The following is a 17,310-nucleotide window of genomic DNA, read 5'->3' as shown; positions in this document are numbered from 1 at the left end:
TATATTAAAGCAAGTTGCTCTTTCTTAAAAATGGTTAATAAACCCAGACCTGGATTACACTGTACATTCTGTTTTGTAATATTACTTCAGCGAATAGTTTTACTGAATAGTTCCCAGAATAGTTGTACGGGTTCACATGTCCACCACATACAGATTATTGTGCCAGTTGCCCTATATCCTCTTCAGCATGCTAGTGAAGATGTTAAGCAAACGTAACCATGTCTTCAGGGTGTTAGACGCCATCTATAAATTAGCTTAAATTAGTTTTCTGCTATGCAGGTTGATACTGATTTTAAAGGATTTTTTGTCTGTTTTCCAAAGTTGTTTAGTAGCAGAACGTTGCCCCAATGGCAATATCATGGGATATTTTATACAATATTGACAGAATTATATAGAATGTGCAGTCGTATTTAGAATTAATTTTTCAAAAGGAGTCAGTGAATTGAGTGCTTTGAATTTAACTGCTGGGTTTGAAAAAAAGTATAATTTAATGTATAAGTAGCCAATTCACATTGCACCCTCCATGTTTTCCATGATTTGCTCTGCTGTGAGAGTTATCGTTTTCATAGAGATTAACCAATCTGTATAAGCCTTTGGCTTTCCATTTCACATCATATTTGCTGCCTTGGCGCAGCCATGGCCTGATACCAGGGGCCATAATCACCAGGTATATATTGTCAATAAGTTTATATAGCTGTTGTTATTTCGAATGTTTAATTCTTCATAGATTTTTCCTTCCATTCTCTAAAAAGCTGGAGCGTGTGTGTGTGTGTGTGTGTGTGTGTGTTACAGTTATCTCAACATACAGTAGGTTTCCATGGTGATGCATCGGTTGTCTCATACTGTTCAAAGTGGCCCCTGGTGTGGGCTAATAAATATGGGTGTTTAGCACCCAGAGAACACAGTGCTCCTACAATTCTCCTGGCAGAACTTCTCAAAGGTGTTTTGCATTTCTCGCCTCTTCAAGGCGTAGTATTATATAACAAGCTGTAATGTACACACTTTTTCTATATGTATGAGGCAGAGTTGTTAGTTATGCCTCAAAGCAGTATTTCTTCTTATCCTCCTCCTCCTCTCTTTCACATTAAAGTTAAAGGACCCTATCACAAGCCAGCCTGAAAACAGTTATGTGGCAAATGAAATGCATAAGAGGTCTAAAGCAATATGGAGTGTTAATTGGCCCTATGTACATCATATACGGGGACGCGGGTGGCGCTGTGGGTTAAACCACAGAGCCTAGGACTTGTCGATCAGAAGGTCAGCAGTTTGAATCCCCGCGACGGGGTGAGCTCTCGTTGCTTGGTCCCTGCTCCTGCCAACCTAGCAGTTTGAAAGCACGTCAAAGTGCAAGTAGATAAATAGGTACCGCTCCGGTGGGAAGGTAAACAGGGTTTCCGTGTGCTGCTCTAGTTCGCCAGAAGCGGCTTAGTCATGCTGGCCACATGACCCGGAAGCTGTATGCGGGCTCCTTCGACCAATAAAGTGAGATGAGCGCTGCAACCCCAGAGTCGGCCACGACTGGACCTAATGGTCTGGGGTCCCTTTACCTTTTTACATCATATACGTATGCATATTGTGACAGGCTTGCTGTGTGAGTTCATGGCTGCATTAAGACAGCACTTTATTGTGTTTTCCAGACCTTTTCTTACCTGTGAATGTTTGCATTTTACGTGACTTTTCACACACTTAAAAGCCACTTCTAGAAATCTAGTGGAAGTTTTCTAATTTCCATGTTAGTTGTGTCCAGGAAAAGAATCTGCTTGCAACATGGAAAATCATGGGGTTTTGCATCGTAATTTTCCTGCCATTTTCATAATCGTGCCAATTCCACTCTACATGATGAAATTTGGGTTAGGCTCCCAGCACACAGTTCTTTCCCGCCATTTTAGAAGTTAGCATGATATGGCAGTAGGTGGCTCAAAAAGCCACAATTCCATAATGCAACAGGTACTGCGGTATAAAAGGACTGTGCAAAATCATGACAGAACCGCTAGCATTATATTCAGGAAAACGTAATGCACCAAACCCTTGCGTGTCGGAATGCAGACTGTTCTAAACCTCATTCTTGTTTTCTAGGTAAATTGGATTTCACTCATGGCCAAAGTACACATGATGCTCAGTCATGTGGAGTTTTGTCCTGGTCTTCCCTTCCACCCCACCCCCCAAAAACGTCTACAAAGGTTGCCAAGTAAAGCAGAAGACTAACCCAGAGTGCAAGGATGGGAGTTTCTTAACCCTTCCCCATCATGCTGCTTTACTCTTAAAATCTCATACCACTGCTTTTTTTCTTTCTACCTGATAAGTAAAATGATACACGTATCAGAGAAGGCTGGTCTCAAGCTCCCTGGCTTTTCCTTTATTCTTTGCTTGCTTTGTTTATTTATATAGAGCATGTATTATTCTTTCCCCCCTTTATCTTCGAGCCCTAAAAGGCCTCGGTCCTGTATACCTTAAGAAGTGTCTCCACCCCCATCGTTCAGCCCAGACACTGAGGTCCAGCGCCAAGGGCCTTCTGGCGGTTCCCTCACTGTGAGAAGTGAGGTTACAGGGAACCAGGCAGAGGGCCTTCTCGGTTGTGGCGCCTGCCCTGTGGAATGCCCTCCCATCAGATGTCAAGGAAATAAGCAACTATCCTACTTTTAAAAGACATCTGAAGGCAGCCCTGTTTAGGGAAGTTTTTAATGTTTAATGCTGTATTGTGTTTGTAATTTTCAATTGGGAGCTGCCCAGAGTGGCTGGGGAAACCCAGCCAGATGGGCGGGGTATAAATAATAAATTATTATTATTATTCGCAATAACCCATTGAGGTAGATTAAGCTAAGAGATGTTAACAGGCCCAAAAGTTGCCAGTGGCTTTGAGAGGTGAGTGGAGATGTGAATCTTGATGGTCTTGGTGCTAGTCCAGCAACTCAATCCACTCCACTCCACTGGCTGTCCCAGTGAGTAGTGAAAACTACAAAACATAAGGAGGAATTAGGCAAGGCGTAGTTTGGGCTAGGGGGAGAATATTTCATTCTGCAGAATATGGCTTTGTAAGCAGGTGTCCTGCTGCAAGCAGGCTTCAGGATTGAGGAGATTCAGAAGGGACTGCATCCAGCATTCATGCAAGAGCTGCTGCATCAGGATGTTACAGGATGTTGATGTTCATTAAAATAATAGTAACTGATGGTAGTCTTTGTATCTAAAAGTTAGCTGGTATGGTGCAGACTTAGATGTAGTTGCTCAGAAGTAATTTAATGGTACTTACTCCCAGATGAGCATAGAATTTCATACTAAGGTACTAATGAAAAGTCCACGGTTTGAAACTTGTCTAGGCAAGCCACAGTTTTTCTGTCTGCAAAATGGGGGATAATGCAACGGTCTTAGCATACCAAGATTGTTGAAAGGAACGGATAATGCCCGCGAAATGCTATACAAACATTAAGTATTACATACTTTTCCTATGCTGTTTTATAATTCATCTATTCAAATATGTGTGTATCTCTCATGGCTGTTTTACCATTAATAATGGAAAACGAGTAAGGAGTATTCCTTTGGTTTCAAACGTTAGGCTTTTAAAAAAAAATGTAAAAGATTGTGTATGTTATAAAAGGCTGTCAGAGACTTGAAAAGAGAAATGAAAAGAAATTATTGTCAATAAATGTGCAGAAGAAGGCTGCTATAGAGAAACTGCACACAAACAATAACCTGCTGCAAAGGAAGTGAAAAGCTTTTTAGCTGCATAGCAACAACTTAACATTCACTCTGCATGCCAGATATTTCTCTGGTTTGGTTACAGATTAAGCAGATTCTGCCTGGAAATAAAACACCTGTGTTGCTATGTGAGGAACATAATGTTTGACAAAGCATCACCGGGCAAATATATTATTTATTGTTATTTATTTATGATTTAACCATGAACAGTGTATCTGAAAAGACAAATGAGGAGTGAACTTTACATATTTCTTGAGTGTTCTAGAGTGTTTCAGTGATGATGATGATGATGATGATGATGAAGGAGAAGGAGTGTTGGAATACTTCTCATCATTCTCTCAGTAATGGAAAAGCAATGGCCGTAGACAGACAAAGTTTCAGCTAATTTGTATACAGCAAGACTTTTACCAACAGGCTTTGCTCATAGGATAACCAAATCAAACATTTGTTTGGTAAGTCCTTGCAGAAGTCACTAGACACTGAAGCTAAAATATTTAGAAATATGTATAGGGCAATAGCATATATCTTTCCTAATCACACATTCAAAATAGAATGTACAAGAATTTCAAGAACTTTGCTAGTGACTATTGTTTGGGTTTCTATGGAAACAGATGCTGAATTGCTACCCACATGGTAGCAAACAATCACTATAAAAGGAACCGTTACAAATATACTGGATTGATGAAGCTTTTAGTTTAAATCCTTTATCCAAACATCTGGACTAAGCTGAAATGCAAATGACTGGAGTTAGTGTTTCTCAATGACTCCAAACATGAAGATATTTCAGTACATGCATTTTCATGAATCCATTCCCCACCCTCCCAGTGTCTAATCTTTGGAAATATTCCTCATTGTCCTGGAGAGGGATGCACAAGTATTAACTAAGAGAAAAAGTCAGATTTATTCTCAGAACTGATGTATGTTATCCGTCTAGGTTTGAGAAGGAGATACTATATGTTGCTTTTAAGCATAAGACATTGCTTGGGGAATCCATAGTACAAAATACTGCAGTTTGCAGTTGGCCTAGCCAAATATCACCTATTTTGAAAATCTTCACTAACTAAAATTTAATTTCTGAGCTGAGAAAAGGGCTGATTTTTACCCTGGAAGTCCTAAAATTAATTATTTTTCTGTTGAGATTTGTGTACCACCCTTCATGATAAATATTAACTAGTCAGTTTACAAAAACAAAATACTATAGAAACATAATATAGGGTATGTTTTAATGTTTGTTTAATGTTACATAATTAACTTCATAAAAATGACTTAAACCATCAGCTTCTAGATATATTGTATATGTTACCTTAAATGAACTTGATCTTGGATAAGAATAGGTAGGTAGTTATATTTAAGTGTTCAAAGTAATGTCGGTTAAGCTATTGCTGTCTTGTAATTCAAAACTCTTCAGATACATTTTAATAACTTCTTGGTTTTGTTCGTTTCAGAATCTTTGGTACAAGGTTCAAATACTTATTCAAAACAACAGAACTGTGAAAAACAAATGCTGAACAAAAACCCATATGTAGTATGATTACTTCATTCAGAAAAAATTCTTTTGCAGGATTTTGAGCTAAACAGTGAACTGAAGATGAATGTTCTAAATCTGCTCGAAGAAGTTTTGAGAGATCCTGACCTTTTGCCACAGGAAAGAAAAGCTACAGCAAACATCTTGAGGTAAAGCAGTTGAATTAGTTTAATCATGAAGTATTGTTAGGCATTTGTGGGTGCCAGACTCTTCTAAATTCCTGGGTCTAGTAGATGTTAGAGTTTAATCAAGGCTTGGGGGTTAAACTGGACGCCAGAGTTCTAATCACTGGACCCAATTTCCTGTGTTCAGGAGACTGGGGTGGCATTCAACAATATTGTAAGAAATGAAGAAATTGTATTCTGCATTATCCACACAGCGCTTATTTTCAAGGAATCACAAAAAGAATCACAATGCAGTCACCTTTGCAATAAAAATGTGCTCATTTCTTTCAAGAGTTAAAAATTAAATCTGTTTTTCTCCTAAGGCTAGGAGATTTTGCCAAAATACAGGCTTATATCCACTGATTCTCTGTGATAAAACTTTTCCAGAGTTTGTTTCAAAAGTACAAAATATCCTTGTTACTGAAATGTCACTAGCCACAGAGATACACATTCTTATATGAAATATTCTGCCACCTATTTTAGAGCACTCTCTCAGGAGGATCAAGATGACACCCATTTAAAAATTGAGGATATAATGCAGATGGTGAGTTAATCTACATAAGCTTATGTCAGATTTATTCATATTTATGTAAATTGGGGTAAATGAAATCACCAGAAATGGTGTTTGGCTGCTTGCTTGTTGCAGCTTTTATAGCAAATTAATTACCATCCCTTTTGTATTTGCACTTGACCATTCCCTGTTCAAATTGTTCAACAACATAGCTGATAGCTGATAGCTGTTAGTTGGAAGTTATGCAAAACACAGGCCTTCCATTTGAATATATACAGTGGAGGTCTTTTAGAATGGGACACATCTGTGAATCGGCCTCTTAGCTCATTATGCAAATTATTGGAAATTGCAGTGTCTATTTGCAAGTTACAGCACAAACAAGAGTGTATTAGAAAAAAAGACTTTGTGCTGCCACAAACCGCAGAAAGATTATTTACATGAGGGAAGCATGAAATGAATTTGAATTTGAACCACAGAATAGCTTGGGAAAACAGATAGCTTTGCAGTTATAGTACTTGCTAATCAAGGTGCAAATTGTTTGTTGCAACAGTGACAGCAAACTTAATTCAGTGTTAAAAGCTTACTGGTTTTGCCTTAGGTGTGTGGATACTAAATTTATCCACCCACATTATGCACCCATGCTTTTAAGTGGGCTTTGCTCTACTCGTTATTTTGCAAGCCCTGCACAATTATAAGTCCCCTACACCTTACTCTTTGTGCATCTTAATATTTTAGTCTTTTGTTAATGCACCAATACTATGATGGCACAATAAAGAATCTAAATGACACAGCCCCATCAAAAATGGCTTGTTCATATGGTTTGCATTTTGAAGAAGAAAACATATTAATGGATAATCAATGTAGGGAAAGAGAAATGTTAAGGGTTCTCCAAGAAGAGTTTCATTTACAAGAACCATGGGCCTTCATTGCCCAGATAGATTACATAGAGATGGACCTGGCTTCTCTTCCTCAATCACTATGCCCCTTTTGATATCATTGGCAGTAGTATACTCCTGGCCCAACTCTGTGGGCATGGGTATTGGGGCAGCATTTTTCTGTAGTTACATTGCATGTCAAGGCCCCCAAGCCACCCCAAAGAGAATAAAAACACAAGGACACAGAATTCGAGGTTAATGTTAACGGGCAAAATTTAGGCCACAACTTTATTGGTTACAGAATGTGAACGGTATTGGCTCAGGCATTGGCATCAACAGACTATAGGCCTCCCGCCTTGCAGGAAGATTGGTAAGGGTAAATTCCAAATGTTCTTGAAGTGTGGGAGTTCTTAATTTTTGCTGAATTGCACCTGAAGTTTCTATTCCTCTTCCATAGAAGAGACCTCTGTTCTGTTAGTACCTTTCCTCTTACTCAGGTTGTTTCCATAAATGAAGAACTGGGCAGTGAAATTGACACTGCCATCAGTTACCTAATGGGGCATGAAACAAACTAGAAGGATTGAAATGGCTCTTTTTGTGTGTTTCCTTGTTTACAGTTAGAGTGTCCAAAACCAGAGTGCTTTGAAACTTTATCAGCTATGGAACTCGCTGAACAAATCACTCTCTTAGATCACATTGTTTTCAGGAGCATACCCTATGAGTAAGTGGCTTTCTGATCGTTATTATCAAGTGAAAATATTTTGTAAGTGAAGTTACAAACTGATTCACATTAGTGACAGGCCTATAAAAAGAATTTGAATGCATAACAGATAGAGCTGTGTTTAGTGCTGCTTAAAAACTATCATAGCATAATAAATGGACTATGAAAGACTTTAATCAAAGTGTTCATTAGCAGCACATGTCTACTGCACTTCTTTGTGAGCAGAATGCAGTTCACTTCCTGAATAGACTTAGACTTACACACACACACACACACACACTCTGTAGGCTTGAGAACAAGAGCAGTGAATATTGAGCTTATCAAATACATGCCCTTTCAGCTTCCTAAATTAGCCATCTCCTTTTAACCCAAGGGATGGTGCTTTAAAATGAAAAGGGGATTTTAAAAATCCTATACATCTCTGGTTATTTAGCAGTGTGGGATAAAAATTGTATACAGTGGTATCTCGGGTTAAGTACTTAATTCGTTCCGGATGTCCGTTCTTAGCCTGAAACTGTTCTTAACCTGAAGCACCACTTTAGCTAATGGGGCCTCCTGCTGCCGCCGCCGCGCCACCGGAGCACGATTTCTGCTCATCCTGAAGCAAAGTTCTTAACCTGAAGCACTATTTCTGGGTTAGCAGAGTCTGTAACCTGAAGCGTATGTAACCCAAGGTACCACTGTATATGACAAACAATATGACTCACACCTTTTTCCATGTGTATATTGAATGTTGTAACTCACCCTGGGACCTTGAGTGAAGGGTAATAAATTAAAACAACACCACGGCCAAAAGCAACAACTTTGGGGATGCCACAGAGAATGCCTCCTCTTGGTCACCCCCCCAAAAAAAGAACTTCTGAGGGACTGGAACTACCAAGAAACCCCCCTGTGCTGATGTTAACACTTGAGAGGGTCGGGGGGGGGGGAGGGAGCAGGTATTTCAGGTATGGTAACGCACTCCAGTGGGCTTCCATCTGCATAAAACACAATAAAACCAAGTACAACACACTGAGGTCCTTGGAGGAAGCGTAAGATAAAATTATTATTTTTTAAATGGTGTATAAGTTAATAATATAAATAAATACAATTAACAGTATTCTGGTCTGCCATTTCTGATGACAGTTCCTTCTTTTGTTCTCTTCTTTCTGATTTTTCCAGAGAGTTCCTTGGACAGGGTTGGATGAAACTGGATAAAAATGAAAGAACACCGTATATAATGAAAACCAGTCAACACTTTAATGATGTAAGTTGATGTAAATGCTTTACCTTCCAGACTCTTCATGACTAACTATAGAAAAATCCACCAGAGCATTCCATTTTCCTAACCTGCTAGCCAGCAACTGCATAGTTGCAGTTGACTGAAATCTGCAAACACTAGCAGAAGAAATTAAATTATACCCTTGTTTAATAAAAACAAAATAATACCAATCTTGTTTCACATTGCTTAGTTTATTGATTTCTGCTTAGATTACATCCCCTTAGTTTTTCCCCTTGATTCACAACTGAAAGCCCACTGCCAAGGGCAACTTGCTGTTTGGTGAAGATTGTTCTGCCTTTGCCATCTTCCTTAATTCACTTTTTCTTGTGCCATTGTTATTTATGCAATATATGCTTTCTTAGTGTTAAATGCTAAAAAAAACCCATCGTTGTAATTCCATTTATACTGTTAATAGCATGCTGTAAATAGAAATATTCTAAGAACTGCTTCTTTGACCTAGATGAGCAACCTTGTGGCTTCCCAAATTATGAATTATGCTGACGTTGGTTCACGTGCTAATGCAATTGAGAAATGGGTAGCAGTGGCAGACATCTGCCGATGTTTGCACAACTATAATGGTGTGCTTGAAATCACATCAGCCTTGAACAGAAGTGCAATCTACAGACTGAAGAAAACCTGGGCTAAGGTTTCTAAACAGGCGAGTAATCACAAAATGTGTTATCTGTGTAATGGGTATTGTTACTAGAAATATTATAAGTATAGTGGTACCTCGGGTTAAGTACTTAATTGTTTCCGGAGGTCCGTTCTTAACCTGAAACTGTTCTTAACCTGAAGCACCACTTTAGCTAATAGGGCCTCCTGCTGCTGCCGCGCCGCCAGAGAACAATTTCTGTTCTTATCCTGAAGCAAAATTCTTAACCCGAGGTACTATTTCTGGGTTAGCGGAGTCTGTAACCTGAAGCGTATGTAACCTGAAGCATATGTAACCCGAGGTACCACTGTAAATGGTTTGCAGTGGTTCAGAATGATGTAACCCCATCACTAGAAAATCAGTACTTTAACCATCAGGAACAGGACCAACCTTATCATGGGGCCACAGGGAGCATTACATTATCATAATCCAACACTAGAACCTCATAGTGTTTGTCTTTGCATTTGAACTCAAGTTTCAGCAGAATTTTCTTAACCTGGGTAGTATCATATTCCATTTTGCTATAAGGATTGAATCTTCTAATTTGTTTTCTTTGTAGGCTAAAGCCCTTATGGATAAACTTCAGAAGACTGTATCATCTGAGGGAAGATTTAAGAATCTCAGAGAAACACTCAAGAAGTATGTTTCAAATTATTACATTTTGCTGTGAATGGTGGATAGTTATTAAGATAATGCTTCAGCTAGCTATCTTCTATGGGAGTAATACTGAACAATTAAGAAATCATCTTTTTAGTACAGGCTTCATGGAATTCAATTCCAATGTTTTGTTGAACATACTCCAAAGTCATTATCATGTATAGATTTTTATAGTATCTCTGGGTAGTGCCAGAGCATATAAACCTATTATTCTGTATATAATGTGTCCTAATAGAATTGTAGAAACTTTTCCAATAAATGTATGGCCACATTAATTTTAAAAAACTGCTGGGAATATCCAACAACCTGGATAGCCAACCTGGTGCCCTCCATATGTTGTTGGACCACAAGTCTCATCCTCCCTGACCATTGGTCATGCTGGCTGGAGCTGATGGGAGTTTCAGTCCAACAATATCTGAGGGGTCGTGTGGGCTGTCCCTGTCCTATATAATATCTCCATAGCTCTGAGATTCATATGAAGAGTTCAAAGAAGGGTTGCTTCTATGCAATTATTTGGTAGTGATGATTTTGGGGAACAATCTACCAGCACTTCTGTCATGCTATCTCCATTCACTTTGATGGAGTTTCCCTTGCAGCCCCACTATAAAGTGAGTGGATGTTGGGCTGAGCAATACTTGACCATTTATGCAAGTGCTAACATGCTTCTTGAATACATAGAGTTGATTCTGAGAAAGCTGAACTGAGAGTAGACCCATTGAAATAAATAGACCTAAATTACTTATATTCATTAATTTCAGTGGGTCTATTCTGAGCAAGACTAGCAATAATCAGCAGAGTTCACAACAGACTTACAGCACAGTCCTATAACATTTCGATTCAGAGGTAAGTCCCACAGTGTTGAATGGGGCTTACTCCAAGGTAGAAGTATGTATGTATACTTTACAGTCTCATTTCACTACTGCAGGTAGGCATGTTCAGTTTACCTGTTCATATCTCAAGATCCAGAAACACTTTCTTTGCAGGTTTTGAAGACATAGATAGCAGTTGCACTTTTTTCTACACATTCAGGCATTCACTTACTGCTTCTTTGCAATTTATGTAAGGTTTAGCTATTTAAGAAAATATGTCAGATATGGAATGTATGAGAGTAATTATAGCTCAGCTCAGTTATAATTGCTTACATGAATTCAGGCTCAATGAGCTCAAAGTCATCTTAAGACTATAGTCCCATGCATACATAGCAGGGGGGTGAAATCCCAGTAGGCACGACTGTGATTCCAGATTGGGCTGTATGTCATTCAAAAGACTCAGGAGTTTATAGTGAAAAGGTTAGAATGACCCATGTACAAGACATAAGTGTTAAACCTAAAATTTCTTATCGTGCAGTTGTAATCCGCCTTCAGTGCCATATCTCGGGATGTACTTGACAGACCTGGCATTTATTGAAGAAGGAACACCCAACTTTACTGAAGAAGGCCTTGTCAATTTTTCCAAAATGCGAATGGTAATACTTCCTCTCTACATTTTGGTTTCAGTTTGCAAGGACTTACAACTTGGAATGCAATCAATATATGGTCAATAGTATTATAGGTAGAAATGAGAACAAAATTGTTTATTATTGTATGCAGGGTCAATGTTCTATCACCACCTGCTGGTGAATTTTGGAGTACCCATTCCAGTTTATATGTATGTACACACATCTTCCCGTTTGTACAGGAGTAAGTTGAAGATGATCAGCTGAGTCAGCTGTTTTGCGTTCAGTGAAATATATAGATAATGTACAGAACCTAGAACTTTACTTCCTTAACCAGCATTAGTTGCCTATGAGGAGCATGTGTGTGTTTTTTATTTATTTCATAAAATGCATATATATATTTCTTTGTCATGCACAAACAGCATGCTTTGAGAAGAGGGCAGTTTTCAGGAGATAATTAAGCTGCAATAGATGCATAGACAGTTGATTCATAAATTAAATATTAGGTGGATTTGTGTAAATGAGGGAAAGGGCAATATGGCCCAAGTGAGGTTGAGATTGTAATTCAGAAGAAGATACATGTAAAAGTCTCCTGAAACGCCATTTGTTGCAGGAATAGAATATTTTAAATTCTAGTGAAGTCAGTGGCTTGGATCCAAAGTTGCTCCTCCATTCACAACTTCCCCTAAACATAACACACACACACACACACCATTCCGAAGATTCTCTCAAGCACTGGGAGCAGGGGTTTTTTTATAGCATGCAGGGTGCTGCAGAAGAAAAAAGGAGGCAAGAAAAAACCCATTACAGTGGTACCTCTGGTTACAAACTTAATTCGTTCGGGAGGTCCGTTCTTAACCTGAGGTACCACTTTAGCTAATGTGGCCTCCCACTGCCGCCACCGCCACATGATTTCTGTTCTCATCCTGAAGCAAAGTTCTTAACCCGAGGTCCTACTTCCGGGCTAGCAGAGTCTATAACCCGAGGTACCACTGTACATGGTAATAAACTCTGTTCATTCATGAAAGGCAAGTTAGGATCCAAGCTAGTATGAAATTAAACAAGAGACTCTTTTTTATATTTGTTTCTTTAACAGATATCACATATTATCAGGGAGATACGACAGTTCCAACAGACTTCCTATCGCATAGAATACCAACAAAAGGTATTGTACTTTCATCTGTCCTCTTGCACCAGTATAAAGTTTCTGTGGTGCTCTAGGTGTACAAACACATTTTTCATTTAGTGGAAAAGGAGATGTTTATGACTCATCGTTAAATCTAAAATACTGGTAGATCATTTGTTTTCCTTGAATAGCACGATAACTTCTGTTCAGGAATGGTTACAGGGACAGCAAGATAGCCCTAAGTTTATAATTGCAGAGTGTCCAATAAATTGCATTGTCTGTGGAATTCCACATTTATTACCGTATTTTTCGCTCTATAGGACGCACCAGACCATAGGAGGGGGAGAACAGGAAAAAAAAAAAATTCCTGTTCTCCCCCTCTAAAACAAGGTGCGTTCAAGGTGTATTCACCCAAAGGCTCCGGAGCGCAGCGGGAGTTCCCGCTGCTCTCTGGAGGCTTCAGGTTCCTTTCGACCTGTTCTTTTGGGCTGGTGGGGGGAAGCGCTGCTTTCCCCCACCGCCAGCCTCAAAGATCCCTGAAGCCTTTGGAGTGCAGCGCGAGTTCCCGCTGCGCTCCAAAGGCTTCAGGCTTCGGGGACAGCCTTTGGAGCCTGCACCCCGCTGTCCTGCAGAGGCTTTGAGCAGCCATCCCCAAGCTAGAACAGCGAGACGGAGTGCTCCGTCTCCCTGTTCTGGCTTTGGGCTTAGCCGCGCAGCCTGCATTCACTATATAGGACGCACACACATTTCCCCTTAATTTTTGGAGGGGGGAAAGTGCGTCCTATAGAGCGAAAAATACGGTACTTTTGCTAGAGACTTAAATTTGTGAAATAATGTGGATTAGGGGTGGGAGGCTGGAAGATTGTTTGAGATCTACTTGGGTATTTGCAGTACAGTTACTGAATCTGTGTTGTAAACCGCTTTGAGATTTGTTATTTAAAATATAAAGCAGTATAGAAATGAATTTAATAATAATACAGGCAATCCTCGTTTTGCACGGGGGTTCCTTTTCCTTTCTTCTAGGTCACTCAGTACTTACTTGACAAGAGTCTCATCATAGATGAAGATACTTTGTATGAACTATCCCTAAAAATTGAACCTAGGCTGCCTGCCTGAAAAAAATATCAGTGCTGTCCTTCAGCCTACAGAGAACTTTAGAGTAATGGGGAAATTATGCATGATGTGCCCCCCTACAGAATGCAAGGGGTAAAGCTGGAAGAAATTCAAATTCCCTTTTTGATTAAGGGACTCAGAGCCTCACAGAGATTCCTTTTTGGGCACAGAGAAGCAGTTGCTGGAAGTAAAAGACCAAACGCCAGAGATGTTGATTAAACAGCTGTTGTTTTGCAAACGTGACAGTTTAGTGAAACAGAGACCTAATGAAGAAGAAAGGAAATGGCTATAATAACCACACTGAATGAGGCAATAATGGGGCAAAGTTAAGTATGGATAACACATTCCATTAGACTTCAATGAACGAGGAAATACAAGTGTAAAGTGAGAGGCTTTGCCTACCCTTATTTGGATACAATGCAGGATCTACAAAGAGCATGCAAGGAACTACATATTTTGATCCAGTTTGCAATTCATCGTGTCCATTGTAAAGTAATATTAATCTGTAGATGATAATATCTAAGAGCATCATCAACTGCATTTGTTATTTAAACCATTCATTTTAATGGAAAGTATCTTATTTGTCAATAAATCCTGGTATCTCCTTTCCCCAAAAGGCTGGGGAGCAGAGATGCAGCATATTAAAATCTACCTTAATATTGTACATACATTTTCTTTCTCTAGAAGTATGATTAGTTAATCTAGGGTACAAATGGATACACTACCTTACAATGTTGTCAGACATACACACTTAGGTGGGACTCTGATATTTGAGTTCCATGGCAAAGGCTGGCCTTATAGAACAGGAATGGAAACTGACCAATTGTCACGCTGGCTGAGATTGATAGGAATTGCAGGCTAGCAGCATCCATAAGGCCACCAATCCCCCACCCCCTACTATAGTAGATTAATGCTTTGCTCTTGGTTTTGGCAGAGCTATTTCTATAACTTTTGTTTAAAAATATGTTCCCCAATACTGAGCATACCATGTGTGCTCCTGTGCATATATGCACAGCACTTTACATGTGTGGGCTTCCTCCATCAACTTTGGAGAGCAGTTGCAAGCAACTAACCCACTGCTAGCACTAAGCTTTTCTCCCTCCTTGCATTAGTACCAAAGCCCTATCTCCCATCAGGAATAGGTCAACCAAAGTAATCTTATGACTGCATCGTATGACTTGGAACTCCTGTTAGTCTCATGTACTTTAGAACCGGTTCTAAAGGTTTAGATGTTGGCAGTGTCAGACATATCACACCCATGCATTGCTGCTACATGCCATTGCACTGTGACATGCATTTAAACACCACTGAGCCTCACATAATGGTTGCAGGGAGCTCCTTGCACACACTAGAACTCAGTGGAGTCTTTGCAGCCTTGATCATATAAGAGTCACTGATTTATTTTGCACGAAACAACATTGCTAAGAAAGGTTGATCGATATAAATTACACTCTGGCACCAGTAATTCCGGGGGACAGGAAGAGTAGAAACATTTATTAATTTTTTTAAAAGCAGTAATTCGTCCATTCACTGGATAAATAAAAACATACTTTGTTCCCTTTTAAAGGATTCCACCTCCACTAACCCACTTTCCATATGCCATCCTTAAGAACCAAAATTTATGGGACACAATCCAGGGAAAATCAAGCAACTCTAGGTCATATTGAATTCAACAGGAAGAATGTACTTTTAATATTTATCAAATCAGTGTGGTTTCTGACTTGTGCCCCTTAGTACTAGCCCCCCCCCCATGTGCTCCCTGATTAAGTCCTTTTATTTAAAATGCTTGTGGTACTTCCCATGGTTCTTTGATAACATGTAGCCTCTTTTTTGTAATTGCATGGAAAGTGAACACAAACACATCATTAAAAACAGAATGCAGATACTAGCACTGTTGAATAACTAGGCTGGAAAAGTGCCCTTACTTTTCCAATGACTTATCAGCCAGTTGACAAAATAGGGCTAAATATCATTATTTACCTCCCTTAAACCCTCTCAGGGAGATAAGTGTTTTAAAAAAAGATTGCCATCTAAGGCATATTTGAACTGATCTTTACCAGACTAAGCTGCTAAATCCTAACAATAGAAAATGGATCTGCCTAGCTTCTGTTTTGTTTGCGCGTTTTTTCATCTTTATTTGCACTTTAATATATATTGTCGGCCCAGAGAAGAGCTGAACAATAAATTCCGCTTATGTCTAACTACAAATACTACTAGCATGTATTAAGTATCTGTGCAGTAATAAGTTTTACTGTTTCTACCTGCTAGAGGTCTGGGTTTTACTATTATTAATAAACGCACGACTGGGTGTCAAAGAAGTCTTGGGAAATTCTCAGTAAGTTTTTTTTTTAAACAAACAAAAAAATTAGTAAAATTCCTAAGGCATGTTTTAAGTACTTCTGGTTAATGAATGTGGTAAACTTTAACTTGGGGAATGCTATTTATAGATGTGTATTTATTGCTTGTCCTTTCATTAGTGTCCAACAGGAAAAGCAGACTGCATCTTGATGCATGATAAACAGAAGCATGGGTTATTTGGACAAAACACTTATTTTACTGCATATTTTCAAAAAAAATATTTTTTTTTAATCCATATGGCAGTTATTTAATAAAGGTGCTCACATCTCAAAAGGAGGTACCTTTTTACTTGTCTGTGGGTTCTCCCCTTTCTATTCTTTTTGTTCTGCTCACCTACCTGCCATAAAACCTATACAATGTAATACCTATAGTTCTTTATGGGCATTATCTGTGATGTACAGGGGTTGATCATTTATAACTTCATTTTCTTGTATTTCATTTTGCAATATCAGCTTTGTACTTGGGGAGGAGCCTTTGCATATCCTGGTGTATAAGTGCAGCAGAAGGTGCATTTCTGTGTCTTTATCCTATTTATTTTACTCCTGTTATTAAAATATAAGTTAACCCTGTTGCTGTGGGGTCCTTCTTGTCTATGTTTAACCTCTTATAGTTTCACAGTTTCAAGCAAAGCTGGTTTGATCACTGTCACCCCAATCAGATGAAGGAAATTAATGTGTGAAAATGGGCTTCTATGCACATTTCTGCTGTGACACAGATGCAAGTTAGCTGCAAAGTTTAGGAATCTTGACTTGACCTACTAGCATGCACCACTCTCTTGCACCATCTCGTAGAAGAGTACACTTTCATTACAAGTGTTCTGAAGTAGTGAAGGAGGCAATTAGACTGAACTTCAGCACTCCTTTGGCTATCCAAACCGGCCTGTAATTTCTATGGGACATGGCCTGGGGATGGTATCCACAATATACAAAATACTACTCCTACAAACCCACTCATCTCAATAAAAAATAAATGGGAGAATGATATAGGTTACAAAATAAACCCTACTGAATGGACTAAACTGTGGTCTAAACCACCCTTTAAATCCACCTCAGCCAAAAGAAGGGAACTCACTTTAAGTTAATTTGTAGATGGTACCTAACACCATGAAAGCTGGTGCTGATACACCCAGGAACCTCACCAAAATGCTGGAGAGGTTGCCACTCTACAGACACATACCTCCACGTGTGGTAGGACTGCCCCAAAATTCAATCCTTTTGGA

The 17,310-nt window shown here is 39.1% G+C and overlaps 1 protein-coding gene across 4 annotated transcripts in view; it reads left to right on the top strand.

The window, feature by feature from the left end:
* The window catches only part of RASGRF2 (Ras protein specific guanine nucleotide releasing factor 2), an 85,342-nt gene extending 68,680 nt beyond the window's left edge, over positions 1-16,662 (top strand). For all 4 annotated transcript variants that reach the window (XM_079995336.1, XM_079995335.1, XM_079995334.1 and 1 more), the window contains exons 19-27: positions 5,255-5,367; positions 5,866-5,926; positions 7,386-7,489; positions 8,651-8,735; positions 9,211-9,408; positions 9,962-10,041; positions 11,407-11,524; positions 12,591-12,659; positions 13,644-16,662. In XM_079995336.1, coding sequence (XP_079851462.1) covers positions 5,255-5,367; positions 5,866-5,926; positions 7,386-7,489; positions 8,651-8,735; positions 9,211-9,408; positions 9,962-10,041; positions 11,407-11,524; positions 12,591-12,659; positions 13,644-13,736 — 921 coding nt within the window. In that variant the 3' untranslated portion in view covers positions 13,737-16,662. The remainder of the gene's footprint in view (positions 1-5,254; positions 5,368-5,865; positions 5,927-7,385; positions 7,490-8,650; positions 8,736-9,210; positions 9,409-9,961; positions 10,042-11,406; positions 11,525-12,590; positions 12,660-13,643) is intronic.
* The last annotated feature ends 648 nt before the right edge of the window (positions 16,663-17,310 follow it).

Source organism: Podarcis cretensis (assembly GCF_951804945.1).
Source record: "Podarcis cretensis genome assembly, chromosome: 11".
Lineage (NCBI taxonomy): Eukaryota > Metazoa > Chordata > Lepidosauria > Squamata > Lacertidae > Podarcis > Podarcis cretensis.
The sequence above is the reverse complement of the archived record's forward strand: the minus strand, read 5'-3'. Positions and strand labels throughout refer to the sequence as shown.